Genomic DNA, 15,176 nt, shown 5'->3' on the forward strand with positions numbered 1-15,176 from the left:
ACACCAGTTTTATAAGATTAATACGGTAACAAATGGGTAATTTGAAAAACTGACATTAATGCCCAACTCTTCACGTGTAAATGAAGTAATCTAGAAATGATTGTGGCTTTCTACAACTCGATTATTCTGTTGAATTTACAAAGAGACAGGGGAGCACTGTACTAACACCAAGCAAGTACTGCAGGCAACATGGAAGCAGTAAAAATCCCTTGGTTGAATTTGTTTATAAAGAAGAACACGAAATTTAGCACAAACCACACGTTCCCTAAGACAACCCACACTGTACTTAGGCCAGCCTCTTCCACCCCAGAGCCCACAGGCCAGGATCAGAGGTTCTGACCCAGAATTTCCTTCTAACCTTCAAAAGGGAGCGGGGCCTTGCTGGGGGTCCCCTAGAGCCATTCCTCTTCTCACCCCACTCCCTGCCCCAGCAGCTTTTACCTCTCCTACCTATGGAACTACACGGTTCTCACCCTTTCTGCAATTTCCAAAGGAAAGAACTGTCTGGTTGTAAGAAGGAGAAAGAAGATAAAGATATTACCTTCACCCTGAAGAAACTTTCCAGAATGCTTTTCAATGCTTTAGGCACATGACCACCACCCCTGCCACTTCCCCAAACAGCTTCAGTGCCATTATTCCTCAACTCCTGACCTTTCGGATAATCTTACCTTCTGATTAGTCCAAAACACTATGTGTGTCTCAGTTAATCAACGTTTGCCTTTACAGCACTGTCTCTTAAATATATAAATATCTGTGTATATAAGTATCATTCAAGACCTTCGGTTTTCAACAACAGTACTGAAGAGAATAAACCACCACAATTTTCAGAAGTCTTCAGGAAATGGTTCATATTCTTCATAAAAATATTTCTTTGAAGCATACCTCAAAATAAACTTCCTACCAATCAGCATTTTCATCTAAGCAGGATACGGTTGGACATTACAGATTTTAGCCATACTGCTAAAAAACCACTCTAGCTAATACATATCCACTGTTCACCCAGATGTCCATCCACACTGCATTAACCAGAGCACTTATGAATTTTTAGAAGTAGTTTAGGCAAAAACTCCCCGTGTTAATGTACTTTGGCGCTCTATGTGACAATCTTCACAGTTAAAGCTACCCTTATAACCTAGCGGTTTAAGGAACCCCAGGCTTTACAAATTAATACAACACAATCTAAATGCACCATAAATTTATATTTGTTAATCTTGATATTAGAACATTTAAACATTTCAAACTACATAAAAATATGACAAACAATATAAAATGGAAAGAAATTTGTTGACAACTTCCAAAACATCACTATTTCTTATAGTGCAATTAAGCAACAGAACAGCTTACTCAGCTCTCCAGAAAATGTATAGTGTTTTTAGTGGAGTGTCATCAACAAAAATCAACACAGTCCCACACAATAATGTCTCCAATTTATTATCTTTTCCACAGTACAAATTCTTCACAAACCATAACTTCTTTGCTGTTATTCAAAGTCTGTAAACAAGTGCCTGAATCCCCACGTCCCCGACCTCAGGTTAAGCTTGTGAATGTAAGTCCTTCGATCAAGTTTTAACTCTTCCACGTGCGTAAGGAATCAAGAGCCTTCTCTCCTTAAATTATTTATACTTTATCATACAGCCTGCAATGCAGTAAATCACAGTGAAAGCCCTGGGAAAAACGAAACAACATGATCTTTACAGCAGGACTTGGAACTTTATAATATTAAATGCATTTAAAGAAGCTTCCCATAATAAAAGCGTGGGTTTTCATTTCCAGAAATCAAGTCAATTAGAAACCCTAGGTTCTACTTAAAAACCCATTTGATCTAAAAGTGAAAACAGTCCCCTATCCATAGTCATTTTATAAACTCTATACAGTTTCACTTGCAGAGATTTTTTTTTCCAGTCTGGAAAACGGTAGTGCAATTAATTTTACTTTAAGTCATTTAGTCCAGGATGTAAATAGCTCTGTGGAAAGATAAGAAGATGGTGTGGTAAACAAGAAATTTTTGCAAGCCCATGCTGGCTTACTAGTCCATTAAAGCTTGTAAGTCCATAGTGGCTTTCAACAAAATGTTGTATATACATCACGAGTAACAAAGCAGAAATAAATAGGCAGAAATGACTGTAAACTGTCTCATCACTTAATGATTTTTCAGCAATAACTGGCTTGACGAATTGATTATATAGTCATTTAAATAAGCAGACAGTAGACAGTTGCCCTTAGGACATTCCACTATGGCATCCAGTCTGGAAAGCCCCAATGGAGTTACATTCCTAAAATTAAAACAAAAAAGGGGAATTGGAGGATGGGAGATTAAAGTTTAAAGATGCCACTTGAATGAATTCCATCAAGTCAGCCAGTTCACTTAGATTTCTTCTTAAAAAGGCTTTTAATTTTTGATGGCTTTTTGCTTTTCTCTCCATTATGACAAAGATCGTGCGGGATGCTGCTTATCCTGGTGACGTGTGAAGCTTCCTGAACTGCTTTACTGTCGTTGCCAGCTGAGGAGCAGGATGTGTGGCGAGGTTTAGGCACCGGGATGCCACTAGAAAGCTGGTTCATGCTACAGGATTTCTCCAAGATGCCATTGTACACTTTGCTGGCAGGACTGAAGATCATACTCTTCGTTTCTGTCAGACCTACACAATCAGGAGAACCCCGCGAGATATCTGCAGTTATGGGTGAATCTCCTCGGGACGAATCCTCTAGGGAGAGCTCATCTCTTGAGATCTTTCGAGGAGACAATGTTTGGTATATCTCAAGGCTCGAAGGAGGAGACTGTTTCCTTCCAATGGAAGAATTTAAGGAGTCACATTCTGAGGCTGTGTCTGGCACTTCCCTGGATGAGACAGAGACAAAGGTAAAATTTTAAATCAATATTTTCTAAGACGACTGGCAGATATGCTAACTAAAAACCATTTTTTTAATCTATCAAAATGTAAAGGGAAAAATAGTAAAATTCTACACACATTCAGACAAAATTAGAAAACTACTTTTAAATGACATATCAAAACTCAATGTTTAATATTTAGCATAAACTATAATAATGAAATCTTGCAACCTAAGAAACATAACCCAAGTACACCTTTCTTCACTTGTCAGAGAAATGAAAATGTTTCAGGTTTACAGATTTTTTTTTTCATCTCAGCTACTTGGGTGTTTTCTTTCAATACTGAGTATTTTTCTTTCTAAATCACATAGTTGACATTACGTATTTTAAAAGGTGAACTTTAGTCATTCACTCCCTTTATTTCTTTAGTTATTAAATTGATGAAAGTTAGATTCCTAAGGAAGGAAGAAAGGAGTACATTAAGCTAAAATATAAGTTCTCCCAAGTTTAGAAACAGAGGAAGGAAGCTGAGGTACAGGTGAGTGGGGTGGGGGAGGGGGAGAGATGGGAGGCGAAGTCAGCGTCATAACGCTGTTCTTAAAAAAGTAGACATTCAACAAATTCTCATAGGTTTATTCTTTTGTGATCCCTCCACCCTTCTCCACAATAAAGAGAGAAGAGAAATAAAAAGGATAAGAAAAATAAAGTTCACAACCGCAAGGCCGACACACAGTAGATGCTATCAGCCATTCCGGCACAATATCCCTCGAATCCAACACTTGTCACTCCCCCACTGCTACCGTCCTTCCTAAATTACCAAGCAGTCACCTCAATGATTTCCAGGGCTTCCTAACTCATCTCCCTGCTTCCCTTCTTGTTCCTGCCTCCTAGTTACTTCTCTACAAGGATGCAAGGGGTTTTTAAAAACTCAGAGCGCATCATTTACTTGCTCAAAACTTTCCAATGTTTCCTCCTGTAGTGAGGCTAAAATCCAAAGACCTTGCCAAAGTCCACAAAGACCAATAGGATGAGGCTCCAGCGCAGGCCCCACCATTTTCTGTCTCATTACACTATGGCCTCCTCCTCCTCCCGACACGCCGGTCCTGTGACTCCCTGGGGCTCTGGCACTTGCCCTTCCCTCTGCCTATTTTCTTTCCCTCCATCTCTACATGGCTTACTTCCCCATGTCATTCAGGTCACACTGCTCAACTGTGCCCTCTCCAGGGATGCCTCCCTCCGCCACTCTATCCTTAACAGTATTCTCCTTTTACCTGACTTTATTTAGCACTCCATAACATCCCACTACCTAAAACGATATTTTACATTAACCCTTCAGGGTCAGGGCCTCCAGAAGACAGAAGACTTAATGAGGACAGGGAGTCTTACTAAATTCTGTATTCTCTGCACTAGAAGAGTGAGTGGCGCGCTCACAGTGGGTATTTAATAAATAAGTGAATGAGGGAGAAACAGATGAAAGAAAAGAAAAAGAGAAAAGATCTTGGATCATAGGGATCATGTCTTATTTTTGTATGTACCACATGGGATACAAATATTGTTCACTCTATGAAAGAAATGATTAAGAAATAAATAGTAGAGTCAAGGCAAAAAGCAACCGGCCGAAGAAATAAGGTGGGAGAAGGAAGAGAGCTGAAGACAGAATAGAAAGGCAAGGACACATACGATCATAATCCACCAGCTAGCACGAGGCCAGAACCTTGTCTCACTTGTCCTGGCAGCTCAAGTTATTAGCAAGTCCACAGCATACAGCAGGGAACTAAGTTCATATTTATAGAATAAATGAACTGCATGCTCTGTCACCCTGGATGACCTGTGATTACTGTCATTATTCCCACAGTGATATTACTTCTGACATGTATTTCGTGTTAATACCACATTTTAGATCTGTATCTTCACTGCTCAATGTTTTTAATCATTCCTATGTACTTCACTCGCACACCTTTGTGCAGATTGTTTCTACTACACTATAAGCTCTCAGAAGGTACAAAATCCCCTGGGCAAATAAAGACTTAAATGATGCTTTCATATAATACAGTTACATGTGTTGCATAATTTTCAAGTGCTTTTACAATATGATAATGGGGAGTGCTAACAGAGGGCAAGAGGAAGTTCAGATAAGGAATGACTCAGAAATGGGTCACTGGGAGGGACTTTTCTGTTAGCTTCTTTTTGGAGTGGATATCCATTAGGTATACAGCATATATCTGGCTTCCAGAGCCAGATGCTGATTTGGTTACAATTTCATAAATTTACTTTCTACTCTGCTATGTGGTTTGAATGCTTTGTGTGTGAAATTCTAAACTAGGTTAAAAATATTTCAAAAACTAGTCTCTAAAATCTAAATAATAATGTGAAAAAAAAAAAAAACTGATCTAAGTTAGGAGACCTAGATTCCTGTCCTGGTCCTGCCCTCAAGCAGCTGCACAACTTTGAGCAAATCACTTAAATTAATCAGGTCTCAATTTCCCTGTCAAAGTAAGAGAATCTGAGTAATCTCTAAAACTACTCCTCATTCTAACATCCTAATTTCAAAAAAAAATAATAATCTGAAGTGTTGCTTCTTCCGCATAATCAGTTAGATGTGGAATTCAGGTATAGTATAATCAATCTCAGACTCTTTAAAATGTCCCACTTTTTCTAGAGTATATATCCTTTAGAATGCTGAAGTTAATTATGTGTATTATTTATGTTTTTCTTTTTTTCTTACTGTGAGGTATAGGTGAATTCATGTCGGTTTAATGCCTATATAACAAGACTCAACCCAAGGTACGATTTAAATGATCACATGTACATAATGCACAGAACATAAAAGATCAGTAAATAGTAAATGTTATTACTATTTTGTAAGGATTCTAGTGGTTTATCACATAAAAGACTAAATAAAGAGGAGGAAAAGTCTTCTGAATCTAAATTCTCATATTTATGGTCTAGCTGTGAATTTCTAACACTATTATTTGAAATGATGACTAAAGGTTTCCATAAATGCAAAAATTCTATTGGACAGCAAAGTTCTAGAGTCTTCCTATTTCTGTGAGCCACACAAAATTAGTTCCATCACTAAAACCATCTTGCAGGGGACTATAGTTATATTGCAACTGTTGTACAAAAAATCTACTCAGGGGATCCCTGGGTGGCACAGTGGTTTGGCGCCTGCCTTTGGCCCAGGGCGCGATCCTGGAGACCCGGGATCGAATCCCACATCGGGCTCCCGGTGCATGGAGCCTGCTTCTCCCTCTGCCTGTGTTTCTGCCTCTCTCTCTCTCTCTCTGTGTGACTATCATAAATCTACTCAGAAAATGCTCCCTGAGCAAAGCTGCCTCAAATTCTCCAACCATAATGAGGATACAAACTTTGGATTATCTCCTCAGGAATATGCCATAATGATCTTGGCTATGCATAAAATCTACTTTCACTAGGAAATAAAACAATTATGTATGAAAATTATTATCTGATGGTGATGCCCACTGAAGAATCATATGATAGAGAAGAGCCACAAAGGGTCACTGAGAGCACCCAGCCCGTTCCCTCTGGTTTTGTTCTCGTGTGAGGACAGTAAGACTTCAGGGCTCCAGGGCTGCTAAGGGTGAGCAAAGTCAGAAACCAGCATCGGGTTCCCTGTCACATACTATCACACTGCTCCTAACAAGGAATGTGGTTTGGAAGGAGGGATCCTCAGCTGCAAAGGGTCTCCTGGAGCACGGTGCTCCACAAGCTGGACTAGGACACAGTGCTGCTATACCCATTTTATACAAATTCTTACATTTTCTTACACCTTCGACATTTGATATTTTCTGTTTGCTAGCACAGCAAGTACTAGCACATAACAGAAAAAAATCATTAAGTGGCAACAAGTATTTTAAAAACTCAGTCATATTTAATGTATCTTTGTGTTCAAATATATTTAAGTTCCTGCATTTGTATTTTACATATAAAACTGTTCATAAGACAAGTGTGCGTTCTGAGACTGGAGTCAATTGTGTGCAGTGGTCTCAAAGCAGGTATACGTCCAAGTATCTACCAGTGCCCGTGGTGGACAGAACTCTAAGATGGTCCCTAAACTTCTAGCCTCGGTGGACACACATTTCCTCTCCCAGTTACTCCATCGGACGCTAACAGAGCTGCTGCTATGAAGGGATTCTACAGATGTCATTAGGGCCCCAAACTAGTCTATCTTAATAGAGAGTATTGTCCAAGTGAGCCTTTTAAATTGGGCCCAGAGATTAGAGACCCAGCAAGTCAGAGGTTCCAATGAAAAAAGGGACTGGACGGAAGGCCAGTTTCTGCTGGGGGCTTTGAAGATGGGGCCTCTTGTGCAGCCGCTAAGATAAGAACTGGGAGCAGCCCCTGGCTGAGGGCAAACATGGAAACCGCGACCTCAGTGCTATAACCACAGGAACTGAATTGAATGAGGTTTGACGTGGCCCTCACGCTCCAGAGAAGAACAAGCCTCGCAAACACCTTGAGGCTAGCCTTGTGAGACCCTGTGCAGAAAACCCAGCCACATCAAGCTTGGACTTGTGCAAACAGAATGAGAGCTAGTAAGGGGATGTCGCTTGAAGCCACTAAGTTTGTGGTAACTGGTTATGAAGCAACAGAAAACGAATCCACTGTGGCGCTCCTCCCCACCTGCGCCCCCCTCCCACCCACCCAGCCCAACAGAGACTGCAGGTGGTTCGCTGCCAATACCATTGCTTTTCAGCAGAGAAGTAAATGGCCTCCTCCTCCTCCTCGTTTCGATAAAGGACAGGACAACTTGACACTGAGAGGATGTCGGGGTCAGGGGAAGGCAGGGAGTGCTGCGGGTGCTGCGGGTGCTGGGGGTGCCGAGCGTGGGCCTGGTGGGGCGCGTGCGGAGGAAGCTGGGCGCGCGGGCACTGTGGCGAGGCTGGCACGATGCTACGACGGGAGCGGCACAGGCTGCTGCTTCTGGCTAGTGACCCCGCGGGCTTGGCCATGGTCCCTGGAACCAAGCAGAAAGACACACACATGCTATGAGACCAATGCCGCCTCTCGGCCCAGCGCAGACACACAGGCCGGCGACCTGCCCTTCCTCACACCAACCCCCGCCCCCCGCACCACAGTCACCCCACCATCATCACCGTCCTCCGTCACCAGGACTGCTTCCCAGGAAAGTGAAGAAATACAAAATTAAAATGGGATAAAAATGAAAACAGGGCTAGAAAATAAACAGAAGAGAACATAAACCCATGAGGCCCTAACGTAAAATGTGACATTACCAACCACACAGGCTTGAAAATTTACCCAAGATGATAAATCTTTAAATTCAAAAATCATTATACCATAGTTTTAAGGAATCTGTACTTAGTAGCAAAACCTTTTATGAATTTTACCGTTAAGAAAACTATCAGTGTAAAAAAAAAAAAAAAAGGTTGAATTTTTCAATAATACGTGGTATCTCTTGAGATAACATGACTTGTCTGAACTGAAGTTTTATTTTTCTTCTCATATTTCAAGTTTTAATTTAAATTTTAAATTTAATTTTAATTTCTAACTAGTTAACACATAGTACTGGTTTCAGGAGAATTTAGTGATGCAACACTTACATATAACACCCAGTGCTCATCACAAGTGCCCTCCTTAATCCCCATCACCCAGTTAGTCCATCCCCCTCCCACCTCCCTCCATCAGCCCTCACTGTTTATGAGGTAAACTTATGGTTTGCCTTCTTCTAAGAAGTTTTAAATCAAGTCATTTAAATACTGTCTCACAGCCAGTTAGGCAGAGGTCAGACTAAAACTTGTTTCCTGAACGTGGATTACTATGGAACTGACCAGAAGCCTTAGATCAACTTGTTTCTGCTGCCAGTCTCAGCCTAGACCCATGCAGGTAGAAAACTTCCCCTACATGCTTCATATCCCCTACACTACATTTCCCTGACTTTGTTGAAACAGCTCTCCTAAGTTAGAACAGCCTTTGCAGGCTGAAACTGCTCGTTCTGGTAAAACTCTTAGGATCCTTCTCACTCCCTAACATTCTGTAAACCCTCATTCCTACACCGTTTTATAAAAATGTGTTCCTTTTGAAGTTCACGCTATTAAGCACGTGAAATTGCCGCCTCTACTCCACCTGTCACTTCCCAGGCATTCCCCATCCAATCCACCCAACCGATCATCAAACTTGAGCAATCTCTTTTACAAATAAGACCTTCCGACACCTTAACCAATCATGGTTTCCCCTCTTCTTGAGGCATCTATGCCTCCACTCACTCTAAAACTTTCTCTTGCTGTCATTCAGGATTGCTCCATTTTTGATATTATAAATCAAGACACACAACTGAGATTCTGACCACGTTTCTACCTTTCTAGTTCACACATTCTGCTCCTTCCACTTGTCTGTTCCATTCTCCACCTCAAGCTCAAGCACCTTACTCTACTCATCAGCCTTTCTGTTGCCTTTATGTTCATCTTCTATTTCTCAACAGCATTTAAAAATCAATGCTGAAACAATAAACCTAAGAAACAAATGAATAAACAGCAGCAGCAACAAAAAACCCTCTTCTAGCCTCAGACTGTTACCTCTCTTCCCTTTTATGAAGAATTTTATCTGTTTCTCCACTACTTCATCTTAACTCATTCATCAAAGAAAAGTGTAAAGTGCTCACATAGTGTTGCAACTGTTCTCAACAAAGTCACAATCTACTTCCTTGTTGCTAAATTCAACAGATAGCTGATTCCTTTCCTGACATTTGACCAGCACCTGACATTGATTATTACTGTGTCCTTCCCTTGACTTCTCTAAACACATTCACATACTGGCCTGCTTTTATACAACAAAATAAAGACAAATAATATAAGTGATCTCCTCAAATTAGGCAGGAAAGAGTTTGGCAAAATTTTAGCAGCCACTGATTTAAAAGAAAAATCATTCTTAGCAGAATAGGAAGAAAATTAATTTCCTTAACTTAAAAGCAATCTACCAAAAACACAAATATATATATATTTCACAGTGAAATATTGGGAGCATTCTCTTTAATGGTAATTGTTATTGCCTGCAGTCACCACTTTTACTCAATATTTTACTGGAAGTCTTATTAGCCCAGAAAAAAGATAGGGGGAGGCATACGGACTGAAAAGGAAAAACAACTTTTTATTATTACACACACACACACACACACACACACACACAAATCCAAAAGATTCTTACAAGAATTCAGTATTTCTACATGTAAGATCAACTTAGAAAAGTTAATAGCAGTTCCCTTTACATTGGCAACAAAGCAATTTGAAGTATAATTTTTTTTAAGAAAGTTAACATGTTAACTACAGAAACAATCCTATGCGGTATCCAGAAATTTATCTTTTTAAAAAAAATGTGCAAGAATTGTACAAAGAAAAAAATTTTTTTAAGATTTTATTTATTTATTCATGAGAGACACAGAGCAAGAGAGGCAGAGGCAGAGACAGAGGCAGGGGGAGAAGCAGGCTCCCTGCAGGAAGCCTGATGTGGGACTCGATCATGCCCTGAGCCAAAGGCAGATGCTCAACCACTGAGCCACCCAGGTGTCCCAGTACAAAGAAAATTTTAAATGTTACTTAAAGACATAAAAGCAGATCCCAATAAATGAAATTGATGAATAATAATGCTTCCCAAAAACATGAATAAATTCAAAGAAATTCCAGTAAAAACTCAATGGAACTTCTCATGGAATTTCATAAACTAATCCTAAAATTCATATTGGCCAAGAATAGCAATTCTGAATTTGAATAATAAGGAAGATTTAGGCCTTTCAAACCTCAACAGTTACAACAAAACTATAAATAGCAACTAAAGCAGAATGGAGCCAATGGAACAGGACAGAGAGCCTGGAAGCACCTGTGCACCAATGTAGAGACAGGGGATTACAAACCGGCAGGGACAGAGCAGGAATGAGGTTGGGACAACTGCTTATCCATACATCAGGAGATATATTTAGAGTCCTATCTCACAACAGGAACAAAAATAACTTCCAGGTAGATTAAAAGACTAAGGGATTAAAGCAAATCTAAAATGCTTTTAGGAGAGCAAACAACAATCTATCATCTTCTGAAAAATACATAAAAAACAAAAATCAGATCCATAAATTTGTCATTAGAAATGTTTTTTCAAAAACCCGTATGATTAAAAAAGAAAACAAATAACATAGTTCAGTAAAAAAAGAAGTCAAAGCCTGGGAAAAGCTATCTGCAAGCATCAAATAACCAGAAAATATTTTTAAAACTCTCTCAGATCAGTAAGGAATCTTGCGAGAGATTCCACAGTAGGAACAAGCAACTCAGAGAGAAAGAAATCTGAATGACAAACACCAGTAGATGGACTGGAACTCAATCTCAGTAGTCATCAAGGAAACAAAAATTTTAATAACCCTATGGTATCATATCACACCCATTCAAGTGACAAAACAAATAAATAAGATCATTCCAAGTACTGGTGAGGATACGGACAGAAAAGCACTCCTACCAACGGTGGGTGTATGGGGGACAGAACCCTTTTGAGAGCAACCTGCAATGACCAGTAACAGCTACCCTCCCAACACCATTTTCTAGGTGTCCACCCAGAGAAACTCTCAAAAGTTATGCATAAAGAGATAAAGGTAAGGTAAGGATGCTCACTGCAGTACTGTCTGTAAAGGCACAAAAAGTACAAAGAACCTCTTTCAATAGAAAAATGGATTAATAAACTATTATTATAATGAATAAATAGATACACTGTGGTTAACTCATACTAAACCATTACAGTGAATTTAATGAAGCTGTATATGAACACAGAAATTTAATATACTTGCAAGCAAAAAGAGTTGTAAAACATTACCTACAATTTGATAACAGTAATGTAAATTTTTAAACAATTATGTCTATTGTTTATAGATACATCTGCAAGTAATAAAAGTACAACAGGCTTTAGAGTGATATACAACTTCAGAAGAGTAAAAGGGGGTGCATTGTGGTTTAGCTATATGTATAACAGTTTATGTCAGAAAAAGGGATGAATAGAGCAAAATGTTAAAATTTGTTTATCTTTGTAGTAGGTAAACATTTTACTTTCAGTAAGTACACCTGAAGGACTTTATAATATGGAATTTTATTTTATTTTAAAGATTTTATTTATCTTCGAGAGCCCAGAGAGAGAGGCACTGACATAGGTAGAGGGAGAAACAGGCTTCTTGTACGAAGCCTGATGTGGGACTCGATCCCAGGACCCTGGGATTACAACTTGAACCAAAGGCAGACAGTCAAGCAACTGAGCCACCCAGGCGTCCCTGTAATAAGGAATTTTAAATAAATTGCTACCACATTCCCACTATGAATATTTAGTACATACTATAAAAGCAATAGGAAAAAAAACTATCATCTCTTCTACCACAAAGAGCTAACCTTTGATGATATTTTGTCCTTTTTCTTTACACATAATTAAATACAGACAATATTACTCTGTATATAGTTTTACAATCTTTTACTTTCCTCTTACCATACCAAAGGCATGTTCCCTTGTCACTATTCCACACTTACACAATTCACACATACACATGGTACAAATTTAAAACTTCTCAGAGGGAAGATTAATAAAGAGGCCTTTATCCTACCCTAGACTCTAGTCCAACTGCCAAGAGTTTCTTATTTATCAGGTCTAGAAATCATGCTTTCATACTAAGCAGAGTGGAGTATCACTGTTATGCCACTGGGTGGAGGCAGAGCTCTCAAAGTGTAATCTTTGGCAGCAGTTATTTTTCAGATAATAAATTTCATCACTGAATTTCTAAATCATCATACTAAATTTAAAATCAACTCCTATTCTGCTTTCACATTTCAAATTCCTCTGTATATCACAATCACTGAAAACTTAAGATAATTATTGACACATAGACATTTTGTCCTATCAAGAACTTAAAAAAAAAAAAAAAGGCAGCAACAGAAAAAAAACTAGTTAACTTTAGGGAATACATTATTATGCATACTTCTGATACAGAATAATTATGAATTCTAAGGAGGAACTGTGACTCTAAAAAGTTACAGTTTTCAAACAAACTCATACACTTATGAATCAGTGTTGCATCTGGCAAGCTTAAGGGCATATAATTCAAATAAACACAAGCTGACAACATTCGAACAGCAGAGCTGGCCCAGATCTACATATAACTTTGCATCTGTAACTATTTTGCATCATAGGACAAGTATGATGAGTAAAGTCACACATTCCAGGATTCACTGCATTTACAATCTCCTTTGTTCCCTACTGTTTTAAAAGTTTAGTGTGCCTACCCAACTGACGTGCATTATCTGTCTGTCCTTAAACCAGAAAATTAAGGCCACAGAAATGAACACAAGGGCATAGTCATTTACTATTTATTGCAAATTTAGGGCTTTACTTCGTGAAACTGTTCTAATAATTAGAACCCTTTGCCAATCATAATGTCAGGAAAAAGGTAACAATTGAATTTAAAAAATTCAAACTGGAAAATATTTATATATCACGATTTGTCTTAAAACTAAAATTTCTATCTAAGTTTTCAACCCATCAAAGATTAAACTCTGCTTTTCATTCTTTGGAATCTTGTTGTACCTACAGTTTCAAAAAGGTCACACAGATTGGGAAAGTGCATCAGTCAGGCAATAACAAAGATGAAAAGTTTTTCAAAGAATTTCTAATATAAGAATATACCATTTTAAATTCAAACTGTCTATAATTTTGCAAAAAGTCCAAATACGAATAAATTCTAAAAATAAAGTCTAAAATACTTAAATTTTACCTTCCTACCAAAATGTATTCCTTACAATGTAAAAACTCAAAGAATACAGGATAACAAGGCAATATATGAAAATGGTATAACTGTTAAAACTACCTTTGGGAGGAGCTCCACTTTCTAGCAATGAAAAAATGTTTTTGTAAACATAAGCACAGTTTCATGAGTTAAAATACAGCAGGATAATGGTCTTTCAATAAGAGGACAGAACTGGAAAAGCAAAACAAAACAAAACAAAAAACCATGCCTATTGGGAATGGCAACTCAATTTCAAATAAAAGACTGACACAAAGTCACACAGTTGGTTAGTCAGTGGCACCAAGATCTTCTCCTAATTTTTACTTTTTACTATAGGTTAAGCTGCCATTTGAAAGGATATTTACCCTCAAAGTTCAGCACTTTGTTCATACAATATTTAGCAGGTAGGAAGCATAACTATATGTGTGTGTGTTTGTATGTATAGAAACATACACCTGATATATTATTCTCTCACATGGTAAAGACAAATTATTAACCACAAAAGGAAAAAAGACAAAAGGAGCAAAATTTTTATCATAGATTTCAAAGTCAATGATTCATAAAAGGCAAGGTAGAAAGTTACCTTAAAAACTGTACCAACTCTGTTTTTTGGACTCCCCACTTACCGGGAAACTGTGACACTATTGGGGGCGTATCTTCATCTAAATCATCAACTCCTCCAGCAATTGGATAGGGTGGAATGGAGACTCTGGGCATCACCACCCAGCTGTGATCAGAATATAGGGAAGAGGTCAAGCTGGGGAGTCCCGAGTTGTGGGCTATCTGAAAGCCACAGATCTTCTCAATCTGCTGCCAGCGAAAAAGTCGTTCTCGTAAACAAGTTGTCAGTTCAGAGAGTGCTTTCCTAAAAGAGCCAAGGCAGGAATTACTTGTTGCGTCAAAGAATCTTCAATATGGCACTAAAACAGGTAACTACGTGAACATACCGAGGCAATAAACTAATTGCAAGAAGGAATCACTCCTCTTTAAAATTAGTATAGATTATGGAATTACAAAAGCTAAACTGATAAAGTAATATATGAACTCTTTGTAAATTACATATTTCAAGATAATACAGATAAACACATAGCTAAAATAACATTCTTACTTTGCTTCCAGAATTTTGTGATCTACCTCATCAAGAGAGGAGCTATGTGCAACATGCAGAGTCCCAAAGACTGTGCTTCTTTTCTTTTTAATTTTCTCTGCCTAGAAACCCAAGGAGAGAAAAAATAAGGGTAGGTTTGGAAAAAAAAATACACACATATTAATGAAGTTTGTTCTGAATATATTTAATAGTCAGAAAATCAGTAGAGAATTATATTAGCCAAAATAAAGCCCTAATTTCCAAAAAAAGAAAACAGATGAGGAAGAAAGCATGCTTTCCTAAGCCAATCAACAAAATTCAGAACTTTGTTCTGGAGAATTTTTCTCTTATTTTGATGGTTCAGAAAGACCTTAATCTTCCATTAAAAACTAACAAAATAACATTAATCATATCCTACTGCAATGAAGTGTTAGTGAGTGAACTGAGGTGTTGTTTTTTTTTTTTTTTTTTTTTTGCTGGAAATC

The 15,176-nt window shown here is 38.3% G+C and overlaps 1 protein-coding gene across 3 annotated transcripts in view; it reads right to left on the reverse strand.

The window, feature by feature from the left end:
- Positions 1 to 1,184: 1,184 nt before the first annotated feature.
- Positions 1,185 to 15,176, reverse strand: part of STIM2 (stromal interaction molecule 2) — a 141,050-nt gene continuing 127,058 nt past the window's right edge. For all 3 annotated transcript variants that reach the window (XM_041752709.1, XM_041752710.1, XM_041752711.1), the window contains 4 exons: positions 14,713 to 14,813; positions 14,231 to 14,469; positions 7,535 to 7,808; positions 1,185 to 2,839 (listed from right to left, as the gene is read on the reverse strand). In XM_041752709.1, the coding sequence (XP_041608643.1) occupies positions 2,362 to 2,839; positions 7,535 to 7,808; positions 14,231 to 14,469; positions 14,713 to 14,813 (1,092 nt within the window). In that variant the 3' untranslated portion in view covers positions 1,185 to 2,361. The remainder of the gene's footprint in view (positions 2,840 to 7,534; positions 7,809 to 14,230; positions 14,470 to 14,712; positions 14,814 to 15,176) is intronic.

This window comes from Vulpes lagopus, chromosome 4, assembly GCF_018345385.1.
Source record: "Vulpes lagopus strain Blue_001 chromosome 4, ASM1834538v1, whole genome shotgun sequence".
NCBI classification, from domain to species: domain Eukaryota; kingdom Metazoa; phylum Chordata; class Mammalia; order Carnivora; family Canidae; genus Vulpes; species Vulpes lagopus.